We start from the raw sequence: 13353 nt of genomic DNA, 5'->3' as shown, positions 1-13353 counted from the left end.
GGAAGAATGCAACGCTGAAGGCACACAGTGGAAACTGACACCGTCCCCAAAATGGCTCGGAGTTCGCCCGCCCCGCCAGCGTCACGTGGGGCGCCTCATTCCTTAAGGGCGGCCTGGGAATTAGCGGCGCTGCCGCCGGGGCCCGGCAGCCTCCCCGTGACCCAATCCCGCAACCCGGCCGCCTCCTCCCCCTCCGCCTCCCCCCTCGCTCGCTCCCTCCCTCCCCTCCCCCGCCCGCCACCCCCTCCCTCCCTCCCCTCCCCCCGGCCCTGCACGCGCTCGCCCGCGCGCCGCCGATGCCTCCTTTTCCTCCTTTTCCTCACCGCCCGCCCCGACCCCCGGCCCCGCTCCGCGGCTCCCGCCCGCCTCCCCCCGCCCGCCGCAGCCCCAGTGCCTCCCGCCCTCCTTCTCCGCGCTCCCTCCGCCCGCGCCGCGGCTCCCCTTCAGCCGCTGCGCTCCCCGCTCTCGCCCCGCGGCCCCCGCCCTGCTCGGCGCTGCCCTCTCCATCCTCCCCGCGCCGCAGCCCCACAGCCCGCACGCCCGCCGGCCCCACACGCCGCCCGTCACCCTGGCCCCGCGGCCCTCGCCTCCCTCCGCGCACTTGTTGCGCGGTCCCCTCCCCGGCCGCCCCGTCCCGCCGCGGAGGGACCCCCGGGGGGCTCCGCGGCCTCGCGCCTCCGCCACCGCGTGCGCGCTGCCGCGCGCCCCTCGCCCCGCCGCGCCCGCCCGGGGCCGCCGGCGTCGAGGCGACGCGTCCCCTCGAGGGCCGCGCGGAAGCTTTCCCGCCCCGGGCGGCGGCAGGAGCCGGTGGCGCGGGGACCCGCGGTGTCCCCACACCCCGCGGGCGGGACGGACGGCCGCCGGAGCGGGAGGGAGAGAACCGGGGAAACCCTCGCGGTGCTCGCCTCCGGCGAGGATAAGACGCCGCCCGCCGCTGGGGCGCGGAGGAGCGGAGAGGAAAAAGCCCTGCTCCGCGGCGAGAGACCGGCCGCCGCCGCGCATCCTCCGCGGGGCCGCTCTCCCTCGCCGGCAGGTGCGGATGGGCCGCGACTCGGAGCCCCTCCGCACCTGCCGGCGGAGCGAGCGGCCCCACGGAGAACGGCGGAGCCGGGCGCGGCCCGAGGCGAGCGGGAGATGCTGGCAGCAGCCGCGCCGTCGAGCCGGAGCCGCCACCCGGCTCCGCTCCGTGGAACCTGCCGGCTTTTCGTGAGGCGCCCCGGGTCCGCAAGATTAAACCGAATCCTTTCTTGCTCCCCCGCGCCGGGGTCCAACTTTTCATGGTAGGAGAGATGTTAAGATCAGCTGGAAATGACAAAGCGCGGCGGGCGATTTAGCAAACGCGCCGTAGCCGCGGCACGGGAAGAAGGCGCTTTTGCCTCACCGAGCTGATCTAAGGTTTAGCATCTTACTTTTAGGTACAGCTAATTCATCCACAGAAAGAGCACAATAGGCGCGAATAAACTTTTATTAGATCAGAGAGAAAAATTAGCAGTGGCAGTTGTAAAAATATACAAAATAAGATAGAAGGTACACTTTGATGACGTGACAGTTCAACAGATATTTAACGGGACTTAATAAAAAAAAAATTACATGAGCAAGGAATACCCAGTGCAAACGTAAAAAAGTTGCTTTGCTTAATTTACATCCAAGGACTAAAAAAACCCCCAGTTTGCATCAAGAGATGAAAGACATTTGTCATTTAGGAGACACTTAGGAAGGAAAGTGCTTCAGCAGGCTGACACCTTCCTTCAATCACATCTGAGTCGCTCGTTCTAGACTTTTTGCAGCATCTTTTAGCTTTCCCACTAAATCCTATGAGATGAAATAGAGTCTTAGAATAAGCATGTTTTTAAAAGGTCAGCTAGTAGAACAGAGTGATTTTTTTATACAGAGGCGCAAGTGAAACTAGCACCTTGTAGCACAAAGAAGTGTTGCAACTGATGAACAATGCAAGCAAATAATTAAATACCTCTGTATTTTACAATGTAGTCAGAAAACTGGGAACTGAAGGAAAATACTTTTTAAAATGTATTTTCTCCTAAAATAGATCTTTACTGTTAACACGTAGATTTTATTGGTATTGCCACAATGGCTAATGCTGACATTTGCTTCAGGCTTTGAAGTACAAGATGGACTTCTAAAACACTGAAAATATTTTGAGTGCAATTTTGTAGTAGGACCATTCTTCAGCCAAAGCACATCAGATTTCACTATGCCAGCAAACTGACTAGGAACACTCATTACTGACAAAAGGACAACTTTTGAGACACATTTAACAAGAGAAGGTGTAAAACTTCAGTTTTAATATCTTGCTTTTCCTCTCCCACCAAACCCTCTTCCTGATCCTCCACAGTTTGGTCACTTCCAAGCATTACAATACCTCTATTGTTCAGTTACACATTTAAATCGCTAAACAAAGATTAACGTTTGTTTCAGGACATTTCTTACATGTCATTTACACCACTGAAGAGCCTTCAGTTCCTTCTCTATTTTTAATCATGACACATTTAAATCACTGAACCAGCTTCTTTAATCATTTCTCTAAAGCACGGGAAATCAGAGTTTCAGAAAATGAAGAGTTTCCTCCCACATATACATATGGATTACAGTTATGAAAACAGACAAAATATTTATGCACGTATGTAAAACACTCCCCACGAAACTAAATTCAGTTACTTTGCAACTTTATTTGAAAAGACAGTAAAAATACGCTTGGAAAACTTTTATGGAAAATTTTCTTACCCCTCCCCCCAGTACTGGATTTTTTTTTCTTAAGTAACAGTGTATATGATTTCATTTTGTTTGGCAAGATGTTATCCACAACTGGGGCTAAGCATAGAATGATGAAGGAAACAAGTACCTGTAATTGCTCCATCGTACAACTAAAACTAACATCTGGGTGTGATCCTGAATCACTGTTCTGAAGGGGGAAAAAAGCAAAGAAACAGCAATGTCTATTTTATTTTTAAAAATATAATGAAATTGCATTTTTTCCTTTGAGGGTGCTGGGAGTACAGTACCTCTACGTTTAAGGTCACCAAATAGGAAGGCTGATAAGTTTTATGAAGTTGATTGTTCTAAATTAAAAACAAAAAACATATAAAAAAGCCAGGTCTCAGCATTAAAACAGACTACAGAAACACCATGATCTGTTAAAATTACCTTGATCTGATATTCCAAGCGCCAAGACACATCAGTTATATGCAGAGGAGATCTGCCTATGCTGAAAGACACAACTATGCTAAGAGAAAAGGTCATTTTCTCAAGCTGTCCATCAATAAAGAACTTTTTCATGATCTTGGTAATGCTTCTTGGGAAGCTCTAACAGGTTATTTCAAAGTAGAATTCCAAATGAAGAAAAGTTACAACAGCTGTTTTCTAGAGTTTGTTAAAAATGCACTTTATTTTTTAATGGAACAATATGACTTACTTTAATCATCTAAAGTATGCAGAAGTGTTTTTCAGGACACTTTAAAACTAATTGTAAGAGAAATCATGTCTCTGCTGAGTGATTGACCTACCTTCCCAATAGGATTTCCAATGCATCCTTGTTTTTCTGGAGTGACAGAAAGAAATATATTTGCTAGGTTCAATAAATTCCTATGAAATGAGAAAAATTAATATGTTAAAAATTAGTTTAAAAACCTGATATTCGGTGCAAAATTGTTCTATTCTCTCTTTATCCAGTTTGCAGTCTTCCAGGCATGTGCTATGGGAAAAAAGAATTTATTAGTTTTCTGTTAACATTAACTCAGCAGTACACTTTTAAGTAACAGCCGCTAGAAAACTGGTGTAACTTCCAAGTACGAGTACCTTATAGCAGATATGTCAGCTTTCTGCTTCCCTGCCTCCAGAATACACGTTGCAGCCGCAGCATGGCAATGCTTTAATACCGTAGGGTCAATATCTTTCAGGTCTGGATCGTCTAAAATAAATGAATTACTGATGACACTTATTTGCCAAACCCCAGCACACGGTACTAAAGACTGCTGCTCGCCCTTTGAACGCTACCTTTCCCACAAAAACTTTAAAATGAAACACATTTGGTGTTTCAGAGTGAAAGGGCAGAGCAAGTAGGCAAGGTATGAGGAGGCGGAGGAGAAGGCGAGGGGCTGAAGCACTGGCTGGGGCAAGCCGTACCAGGCGGGGCCGTGCGGCGCTGAGCGCCCGCCGCCTTTACATCTCCTTCCCATTAAAAAGAAAAAAAAAGAAAAAAAAAAGAAAAAAAAAAAAAGAAAGAAAGAAAGAAAGGGAAAACAAACAAACAAAAAAGAAGTAAGAAAGAAGGAAAACCTCAATTTCCTCTGCGAGCCCCGTCCGCGATCTTCGGCAGCCTAATGGCGAGAAGCGGGGCTGGGGCCACCGGCCGGGAGGGGCACCGGGACCGCCCGCCGCCCCCGCCCGGCACCGGCGGCTCCCACCGTCCGTGAAGGCGGCGGCGGAGTCATTAACACCACAAAATTAATTGGACGGCCGCGCACCCTCGTGCCGGGGTGGCCGCAGAACGTGCCCACGCGGGAAGGCCCCCGCAGGGTCGCAGCGGAGCGGGCACACCGCCTGCTCAGCGTACCGCACCCCGCGGACACGAACGCGCGGGGGGACCCCTCCCGCCCCCGCTATTCGGGACAGGTCGGAGCTTTAATGAAGCGGTCGCGCATTAGCGATGACACCCGCGCAGCGGCACCCTGGAGCCGCCCGCGGGCAGGAGCCGCCCCGCCCGTATGCGCGGGCAGCGGCCGCCGCAGCGCGGACACGCGGAAACGTACGCGGGGGCGGACGGAGCCCCGCGCCCGCCTGCGCGCTCCGCGGAGCGGCGCGGCCCGCACCTCCCCCCCCAGCGCCACGCCTTACCCAACCCGGCCTGCGGGTGATCCAGGAGGCTGCGGAAGGCGGCGCGGAGGAGGGCGGCGAAGGGGCGGCGGGGGAAGCGGCGGGGGTCGCCCAGCAGCCGCCACCCGCCCTGCGCGTACGGCGACAGCTCCATTGTGGGCGCCGTGACCTTCGACACGCGCCCACGTGACGCGCGCGCAGCTGATCGCGGGCGCGAGGCGGGGCCGGCGGCGCGGGGCGGGCGCGGCGGGCGGGGCAGGAGGCGCCGGAGCGCGGGCGCGGAGCCCCGCGGGGTCCGCGCCTCCCGCCGCTCTCCGCTCTCCGCGCGTGTCCAGGGTGTCGCCCCTCGCTCCTCGGGGTTTGGCCTGGGAGGTGATGCTGTTTTCGTGGGAGAAGAGCCGCAAGGGCATGTTTGAGGGTGTAATTAGCTCTTAATGAATCTTAAAAGTGCTCGTATCTCATGAAATCCCTAAAGCGCTTGTATCTCAATACAACACGTGTTGTAACGTGCGTGTGTTGGTGTGAAGCTTTACAGCCCAAAAATGTGTTGCCGGCCATCCCATCCTCAGGAACAGAGCCTTAGCCCTTAGAAGGAATCGTAGGACCGCTGAGGTTGGACAAGACGTTCAAAGCAATCAGCTCCAACCCTCGTCTGGATACCACCATGCCCACTCAACCATACCACAAAGTGCCACAATCTACTCGGGTTTTTTCACATTACCAGGGATGGTGACTCCGTCACCTCCCTGGGGAGCCTGTTCAAATGCTTAACTACTCTTTCAGTAAAGAATGTTATTTTGCTTCTCGAACGTCTATGTGTATCATCAGATATTCCCCACATCTCCCGATGGTTATAGATTTGTGTATCAAACCACGTTTTTTATCTGTGGTTATGGCCAGCTGAAATGTGAACTTACTACTAAACTAATTTATTTTTTCCTAAAGTAATTGTCTAACCAGGATTGCTGTTGTCTTTTGGCAAAAGGCTTTGTACATTTTGACGTACAAAAAATAGTTACAGATAGACAAAGAAGCCTATAATGATGATTGAGGAGGGGTGTACAACTGATGTCTGAAAACATATCTATGAAAATCTAATAAATCCTTCATGAGGTATTAACCTCTTATGGTAGCATTTTATTCTTTAAGTATTGAAACATTGCCATAATCCTCAAAAATACTAAAGTTTACTTAAGTAACTTAAAAGTAAACAATGAAATATTGTGTGGCTATATCTCAGCGAAGGACCAAATTAGGACTGATGTAATAAAAATAGATAAGGGCCTTAGTGTGTTACATGAGTCATGATGTATGCAACCTTTGGAGTTCATGTACAGAAAATATTTTAGATATATGTTTTTTCTTTGTGTGTGTCTATTCTGAATGGTCAAGAATGTTACTGTGTTACTTGGCATTCTTTATTGAACAAACATTTCTGCTGAACATTTCTTAAAGGGAAATGCAATGCTGAAAGCTACTCAGCCTAAAAAATATGAGTGAAATCTAAAGGCCTTTGCCAGATTCATTATTTTAAAATAATGTCTATACAATGTCAAAAAGAACAAAAAATTTAATTTCTTCTGAACTTTAGTGGTAATTGACTGGAAGCTGATTTAATCAAAAAGCTGTTTGGAATTTTGTATCCATCACTCTCGCTAATTACAATCCACCATCTAAAAGCTTGGCCCAGCTTTGGAAGCCATTCCAGCTTCGTTCTAGTACAGATGGTAAGATTAGACTTTATCATATCTCACCACAACACCTTTTATATTTATTTGAATCATGCTACATTTGAGATCATCCCTCAACTTCTTTTCTTTTTCATTTTTTGTGATTTTAATATTTTTGCGATATTAATTAATTAATATTTTCTGCAAAGCTCAGCCAGTGCATGCATCTCCTTCAGTATGCATGCAGGCTGTCAAAAGATTCTGCCTCCAGTTTCCTGCCTCATGTGGGCTGTCTGGCTACTGTGTTATAAAAAAACACATTTGTATACCTAGGTCTTAATTGTGCCCATATTAAAGTAAAGAGAAAAATCATACTGCCTGCAGGATCAGGCTCTCAGTTCTAACTCTTGTGTACAATATTAGGCCTCATGATACTGTGAAGAACGAACATGAAATGTTTTGGAATATGATTTGAAATACTACCTCTGGTATGATACATAAAAATTAATACCACTGAACTCCAAGCTTCAGAGTCTGGCAGACAGAAATCCCAGGCTGGTTTTGGGGTATTTTTGGTTTTTTGGGTTTTTTGTTTGTTTGTTTGTTTATTATTTTTTTGGCTTTTTTTTCAGAAACAAGAAAAGGGTGGTGACAGGCAGGTGGGCTGACAAAATAAGGCTTTCTCTCTTTTTTTTGGTATGGTTGTCAAATATATATGATAACTAAGAAAAGCCAGCATAAAATGGAGGAGAAGAAAAAACATAACATGGAGGAGAGGACAGAGTTCTGAGCTGTAGAATTACAAAGGTAAAGAGATCAGGACTATTAAAAAAGGTTGTCATCTAAAATATATTAAAATGTACACACAGGGTATGATTGCATATTATAGAAATTTCTTCTTCAACATCCCCTTATCATTTATAGCACATTGAAATCTATAAATTAACATAGCTTTAAAGGCAAAATAACTGCTAAAGATTCATTCCAAGATTATGTAGTACATGTAACTGCCACCACAATTTCATCACAAAATTTATATTATCAAGTCCTCTACTTAGTCTCTCATCTTGACTTTTTTTTCTTTCTTTTTCCCTGTAAGAAGGTAATGAGATAGATTCAGATGGAGAGATTGCTATGAGGTTTTACTGCTTGTTTAGAGCATATACCCATTTTAAAGAGCTGTTCATTAAAATTTCCTAGAGAAATCTAACCTGTATATTGAATAAAGAAATTATGAAGGAAATACATAAATATTTGAATAATAATTAATCAGGGAAACAGACTCCCTCTGCCCATGCCAGATAATAATTGTTACAGCTTGAGCTTTGTTACTGAAAACAAAATAGTTCAACTGTTCAAGATGATGAGAAATCATTAGCATCTCCAGAGGACCAATTCATAAAATTTAAATACTGGCATAAGTGTTTCTGAAAAGTCTCAGATTAACATTTTTTCATCTGTGTATTGCTCTTCATAGAGTTAAGAGACAGTAACATAAGATGATATTCTAACACCAGTTTCCTGCAGAATTATTCCTGAATTCCAAGAGTTTCTTCCACACATTAATGAAATGCCCCTTGAACTTTTCTTTTAAGTCAGTATCAAGCCTTCTTTATTATAAAATATATTTTTCTGAATAAAATATTTTAAGCAGATCAAATCAGTAAAAGTATTTTCTACAAAATTTATTTCTCCCTGCATTAATATCTTTAGAGACAGCATGATATACATATACCAGTAACTGACATGATCATAAAAATAAAGAAAAGGAGTCTGCATATGCCAGAAAGTCCAGGAAAATTTCTCTCATAATCACAGGCACAAAAGTGCAATATATTAAATAAAATACAGCCTTGAACCAGGCAATTATGTGCATTATTTAATTGTTATTATTATTGTAGGCAGTCCTCATATCTGATGAAAGTGCAGTACTTGTCACATATTAAAAAGACAATATTTGCTTTCAGAAATGTTTGGTATATATTAATATCAATAAATTCATTGTTTGTAGATTTAAGGATTATTCAATAAAACATACTTTGTTTTCTTACAGATAGTTCTGATTAACAGTTAAAGAACTTAACTTTTTATTTAAATATGTGAAAGAACTTGATTTATTTCGGTAGGGTAAAACCTATAGTAGTTGAATACATTTTTTACCAGGTATTTAATATTTTTTTTGTCTATTTAACCTGAAAACTGTTTTTTCTACTACATAGTGTTTTTGGAGTTAAATGAGATTAATTTATTAAAAAAGAAGTAGGTCCTATCTTTTTACCTTTTGATTAGCTTTATTCAACTTGCTTTTATCTTCTATTTGTCAGAACTTGAAGTCTTCTGATTTTCCCTTTATACATGAAAAAAGCCAGATATTCCTAAACTGTAAAAAAAAAAAAAAAAAAAAGGAAAAATATAGAGCTTTGACATTTTTATTTTACTTTTAAGCTATTGATATTTCAGTCCTTATTTAAATACTCAGGAACAGAAGCAACCAGAGAAGTACCACTGCTTAAAACATAGTTCCTCTGATTTCAAACAATCCAGGAAAATCTTACATGTTATAAAAGTTCCATTACCCACTTATTTTATGAAAACACAAATAAAAACTGTAAAAAAAATATTTGAATTGGTATTTTATAATTTCTTGCCAAAGAAAAAAATATCACAGGGCTAATTTGCATATTTTATGTCTAAGATCATGCAAAAAACTGAGTCATAAAGGAATGTAAAGATCTGTGGATTTGAGCCAGAGTCACTGTGATGTACTAGACAGTATATCCTCCAGGATAGTGGCTTTGTTGTTTTATATGTTTTGACTTATTTTGAGGTCCTTCTAATTAAATGAAAGTCTTGTATTTACTGATTTTTCTGTCGTTCTCTTTCCTTCTTTTTCGTTCACAGGGAAATAAAGCTATGTAGTTCATAATGTGTTTGCTCTTTTTTTGGAAAAACTCTGGTGTCTTTGATTAAATTCATGGAGGTTTACAAATGAGGCCTACATAAAGCATGCTGCTTTTAATGTCAGATGGAGAAATACAAACATTCCTGCTGCTTTACTGGAATTACTATTGTAATTCCATGTTGAGTCCTGTGTCACAGATGAACAGTTTATTGTATTCACAAAAATACTAGGCACTGCTTTTTAGTTATTACGTTGGTATTCTGTCTTTGTAAGGAACACTTATTGGAAGCAGGTCTTAAATGGAAATTTTTGCTACTTTTCAAATGATCTGATATAATTTACAGATGCTTTGAAATTGAGGCAGCTCTCAGATACAGATGTCACACATTGTACCCAAAGTTCTTTACATTTAGCTTTGTTTTGCAGATTTATTGAGAAAAGTCTAATCTCTATGTGATTTTTAACAGTAAGCCAAATAAATTTGAAATTTGTTAATGTTGAAAGTAAGGCTTTTTACATGTTTATACACGTGATGGTAAGATTGTAGCCTTGCTGGTGGAAAGGTGGAAACCTGTGAGGAGGATATTATGTTCTATTGTCAAGAAGCATTCACAGTCTGTCACATTAGTGCTAGAGATGTGTGTAGAAGAGTAATTATTATAAGCTGACATCCAGGAAATGTAAGTAAAAATAGATAAACCTCAAAGGAAAATTCAGCTGTGTGGCTTAGGTACTATTTGTCTCCAGATGTTTAATGTCATGACACTAAAATGTTATTAGCATAGCACCTGATTTTGTTATGTAAAATAATTTTCTATCTATGTAACAAACAGAAATGTGATTTTCTTAGCTCTGCACTTAGTTTTCTATCAAATTAGATAAAAGCAGAAATACTGACAGTGAATTATCATTAATCCAGTATTTAGAAGTATGTGACATAACATTTTTAATTCTCTTTATACAGTTCCACAGTATCAAGCAGCAAAAGTATCTAATTCTGCTAATGTAATAAGCAGTTTTTATAACAAAACTTGTTGAAATGGATGTTGTTTCAATATTGCAGCAAGAACAAGCACTTTGTGGCATTTTTTGCTAGAATGAGACCTGCATTCTCATGAAAATGTTTGACTCTAGTCATAAAGCGATGCTTGCATGCCAAAATGATAGATGCCTTAAAAGAAGCTTTGATAAATAAAGTCCTGCAGACCTTGGCATTCGCAGTTCCCTTTTGGCAACAGTGAGGAATAGCTGCAGAATAGTTAGGAAATTGATTTAAGATGGTTTATTGCATCTAAATATATTAGGTCTAGATCTGTAGCTAATGTGAATCAGCATATCTGCCTTCAAATTACTTATATTGCATTGTGTCAGCAGAGAATCTGGCCCATATCCATTATCTAGAGGGAATATCAACTACTACAAAGCATACTTATCTAACCAAAAGCAAACGTAGTGTACGTAGTGCATTGATGTTTCTTGTAACACTTATGTTAACCTTTATAGTGTGATAAAAATCTGGCACAGTTATGTATGGTTGCAAAGGATCTTTCTTTGATAATATCAACAATTATAAATTAGCACTTATTGCTTTTAATGCTGCTTCAAATTACATTGATAAAAGCTTAACTTGATATTGATGAGAGGACTAGTAATTTAGGATCTTGCTGTTGCTCTAATTAACTTTACTGGGAGCAGAATGAGGCCTCTCCTCTGAAATAGATCTGCCTATCAAAGTAGTATGATATGGTTTGGTTTTTTTTCCTTTTTAAAATTATTTTTATTTCTGTAGTGTATTTTTTGTATTCTTCTGCTGCACATATCTTATATCTTGTAACAGTCACATTTTACAGAACCACTAAGTAAAAGCTGAGTAAAAAACTCAGTAAAATCACTAAGAGTGAATTCAGATAGAGAGGCATCTGCAGAGTTCCAAGTTAAAAGTTCTAGCTGAAATGACGACCTTGCGAGACCCAGAGTAACATTACAAACCTTGGTTCATTCTTCATTTGTTTGGCTCAATTAATGAAAATTTACTAGTTATCAGAATTTTGAGCAGTAAACACTGGGACTAAGTATCTCAATTAGTAGATGTGATGCTGCAACCATTAAACCTGTTCAGCAGATGCTCCAGCAATAACTTATGGGCAAATCGAAGCACTGAAGTACAAGGAATTTTACACATGCTGAATTGTCTGCATCATTTATGTGACATCAAGTTTACTTCAGGCTGTGGAAATAGTTTTGCTATTAAAAATAAGTTGTGGTTTCTGCTAATTTTAAATAGCAAATGACATTTTGATCACTGAGAAAACGAAGAGGAATGCTTTGGTGACTCTAAATTTGTTATACCGACAACACCACTGAAAACTACGAGTGTCCATGCACTCTGTGTTTCATGCAAGATTTATTTGTTGTGAGAGAAAACCCTGATGGTTGGTTAGTGAATTAGGTCAATAAGCAGTAGGATAGTGATAGGGGAGATTCTATTGCTCTTGGGGATTTAGGCTTCCTAGCACGACATTTAAATCAATAGGAATCATCAGCTACCCTAATCTGCCCATACCAAATAGCACTGGGCCTAAGGTGGTGGAGAAAAATTGGTAGAGATCCTGGGAAATTGCTTTCTTTTCCTTGAAAAAATTAATGAAATGTATTGTATAGGTACTTTAAAAGATTTTTATCATCTTTTCTGTATCTGCAATTTTATTAAAAATACGATGTAATTTCTAAAGATAACACTAATTATAATAATAATCACTTGTTATTTATGCAGTAATAGAATTCAACTATTTTTGCAAATGCATCAGTAACCTGTCAAAATGTAGAGAAGAAAGCAGTACAAGGCAAGAAATTACGATTACAGTATAAATGAAATGTAATGCAGCTGCTGGTATTAGTTAATACAGGGCTGATACAGTTAAAATGACAACAGAAAGACAGGATTAAAATTACATAGCTATGTACAAGCCATCTGAAGAAATATAAGAAGACTCTATTTCATAGGTTAAATAACAATGAGTAATAATTCAAATTGCTGATGATACAAACAAGAACTATATAAGACTACCAGTGAGATCAATGATAAATCTGTATTCAGATTCAGTTTTCATATCCTATGTTTTCACTGAGTACGCAGGAATTTGAGGTGAATGTATACTGCCATAGCAGCTCTTAGAAATCTGGGAAACAATGTTATTCTGAAGGCAAATTTATTTTCTTCATTTATTAGTAACAATCAAATACAATTTAATTCTGGTCAATTTTCTATATAAAATCCTGAATTTCATTTGTTATACAGGTGATAACAATTTTAGGTAGTGTATTATAAACAGTGCATCACTGAAAAAAACTCTTCTTTCCTCTCGCCTTATGCTTATTATAAAACCCAAGTAAACCCTTTCTTTGTTTATATGGCTATATTTATTAAAAGGATCTTTGCAGACAAAAGACTGTATCTTAGACCACCTTTCAAAGTAAGCATTAGAAGCTCCCTTTAACTGCACTCTGTGCTCACCCAGGAGCGTGCTAACCTTCGAGAGCTACGTCAGCTTGCAGCAGATATTCGCTGACAGCGTCGTCCTGACTGTCAGCCAGGAAGTCTGCCCGCAGCACCTACATGGGATGTGTGTTTGTTCAGTCAAACGTTGTAGCCATTATACCGTTTTTACAGCAATAAAGTTCCATTGAGGCCAATTAGGAACTACTAGAGTGGAGACTGAGCAACAAATTTCAAAATTTGATCCATCATTTCTTGGCTGTCAAACCCCGTGCCCATCTGCTCACATGGCAAGCAGCCCACTTGCAAGTGAGCTGGACCTTTCCTCTAAGAAATGAGTGACAGGGAAGAACAGTTTAGTTGGTCTGTAACAATGTGAGCAGTTTTTTTTTCCTGCAGGATGTGTGGTCCAGTATCTAGGAGAGCTGGACAACATTTGCTTTCTTTCATTTAAT

General features: G+C 41.6%; 1 protein-coding gene across 2 annotated transcripts; it reads right to left on the bottom strand.

Annotated features, from left to right (window-relative positions):
- Window positions 1-1447: 1447 nt before the first annotated feature.
- On the bottom strand, window positions 1448-5003 carry COMMD3 (COMM domain containing 3). 2 transcript variants are annotated; one of them, XM_088058635.1, is made up of 8 exons: window positions 4852-5003; window positions 3814-3925; window positions 3646-3709; window positions 3522-3556; window positions 3163-3241; window positions 3021-3077; window positions 2861-2920; window positions 1448-1812 (listed from the first exon to the last, which is right to left on the bottom strand). In XM_088058635.1, exons 1-8 carry the CDS (start codon window positions 4982-4984, stop codon window positions 1753-1755), a joined length of 600 nt encoding a protein of 199 aa, XP_087914761.1. In that variant the 5' UTR covers window positions 4985-5003; the 3' UTR covers window positions 1448-1752. The 2 variants fall into 2 exon arrangements, with proteins under 2 accessions (XP_087914761.1, XP_087914765.1); XM_088058639.1 differs by having other exon boundaries at window positions 3163-3223.
- Window positions 5004-13353: the final 8350 nt, after the last annotated feature.

Source organism: Pseudopodoces humilis, chromosome 1, assembly GCF_049639895.1.
Source record: "Pseudopodoces humilis isolate 2021_Gansu_Grassland_sample_001 chromosome 1, ASM4963989v1, whole genome shotgun sequence".
NCBI classification, from domain to species: domain Eukaryota; kingdom Metazoa; phylum Chordata; class Aves; order Passeriformes; family Paridae; genus Pseudopodoces; species Pseudopodoces humilis.
This window is presented reverse-complemented; position numbering and strand designations above follow the sequence as displayed.

Excerpts from the sequence above, each read along its gene's own strand:
- COMMD3 (XM_088058635.1), bottom strand. The coding sequence starts at position 4,984 with ATGGAGCTGTCGCCGTACGCGCAGGGCGGGTGGCGGCTGCTGGGCGAC. Across the intron at positions 3,242-3,521 it reads TTGGAAATCCTATTGGGAAG|CATAGTTGTGTCTTTCAGCA; the intron begins GTAGGTCAATCA and ends CTTTTCTCTTAG. Across the intron at positions 1,813-2,860 it reads GTACGATGGAGCAATTACAG|GATTTAGTGGGAAAGCTAAA; the intron begins GTACTTGTTTCC and ends TTCATCTCATAG.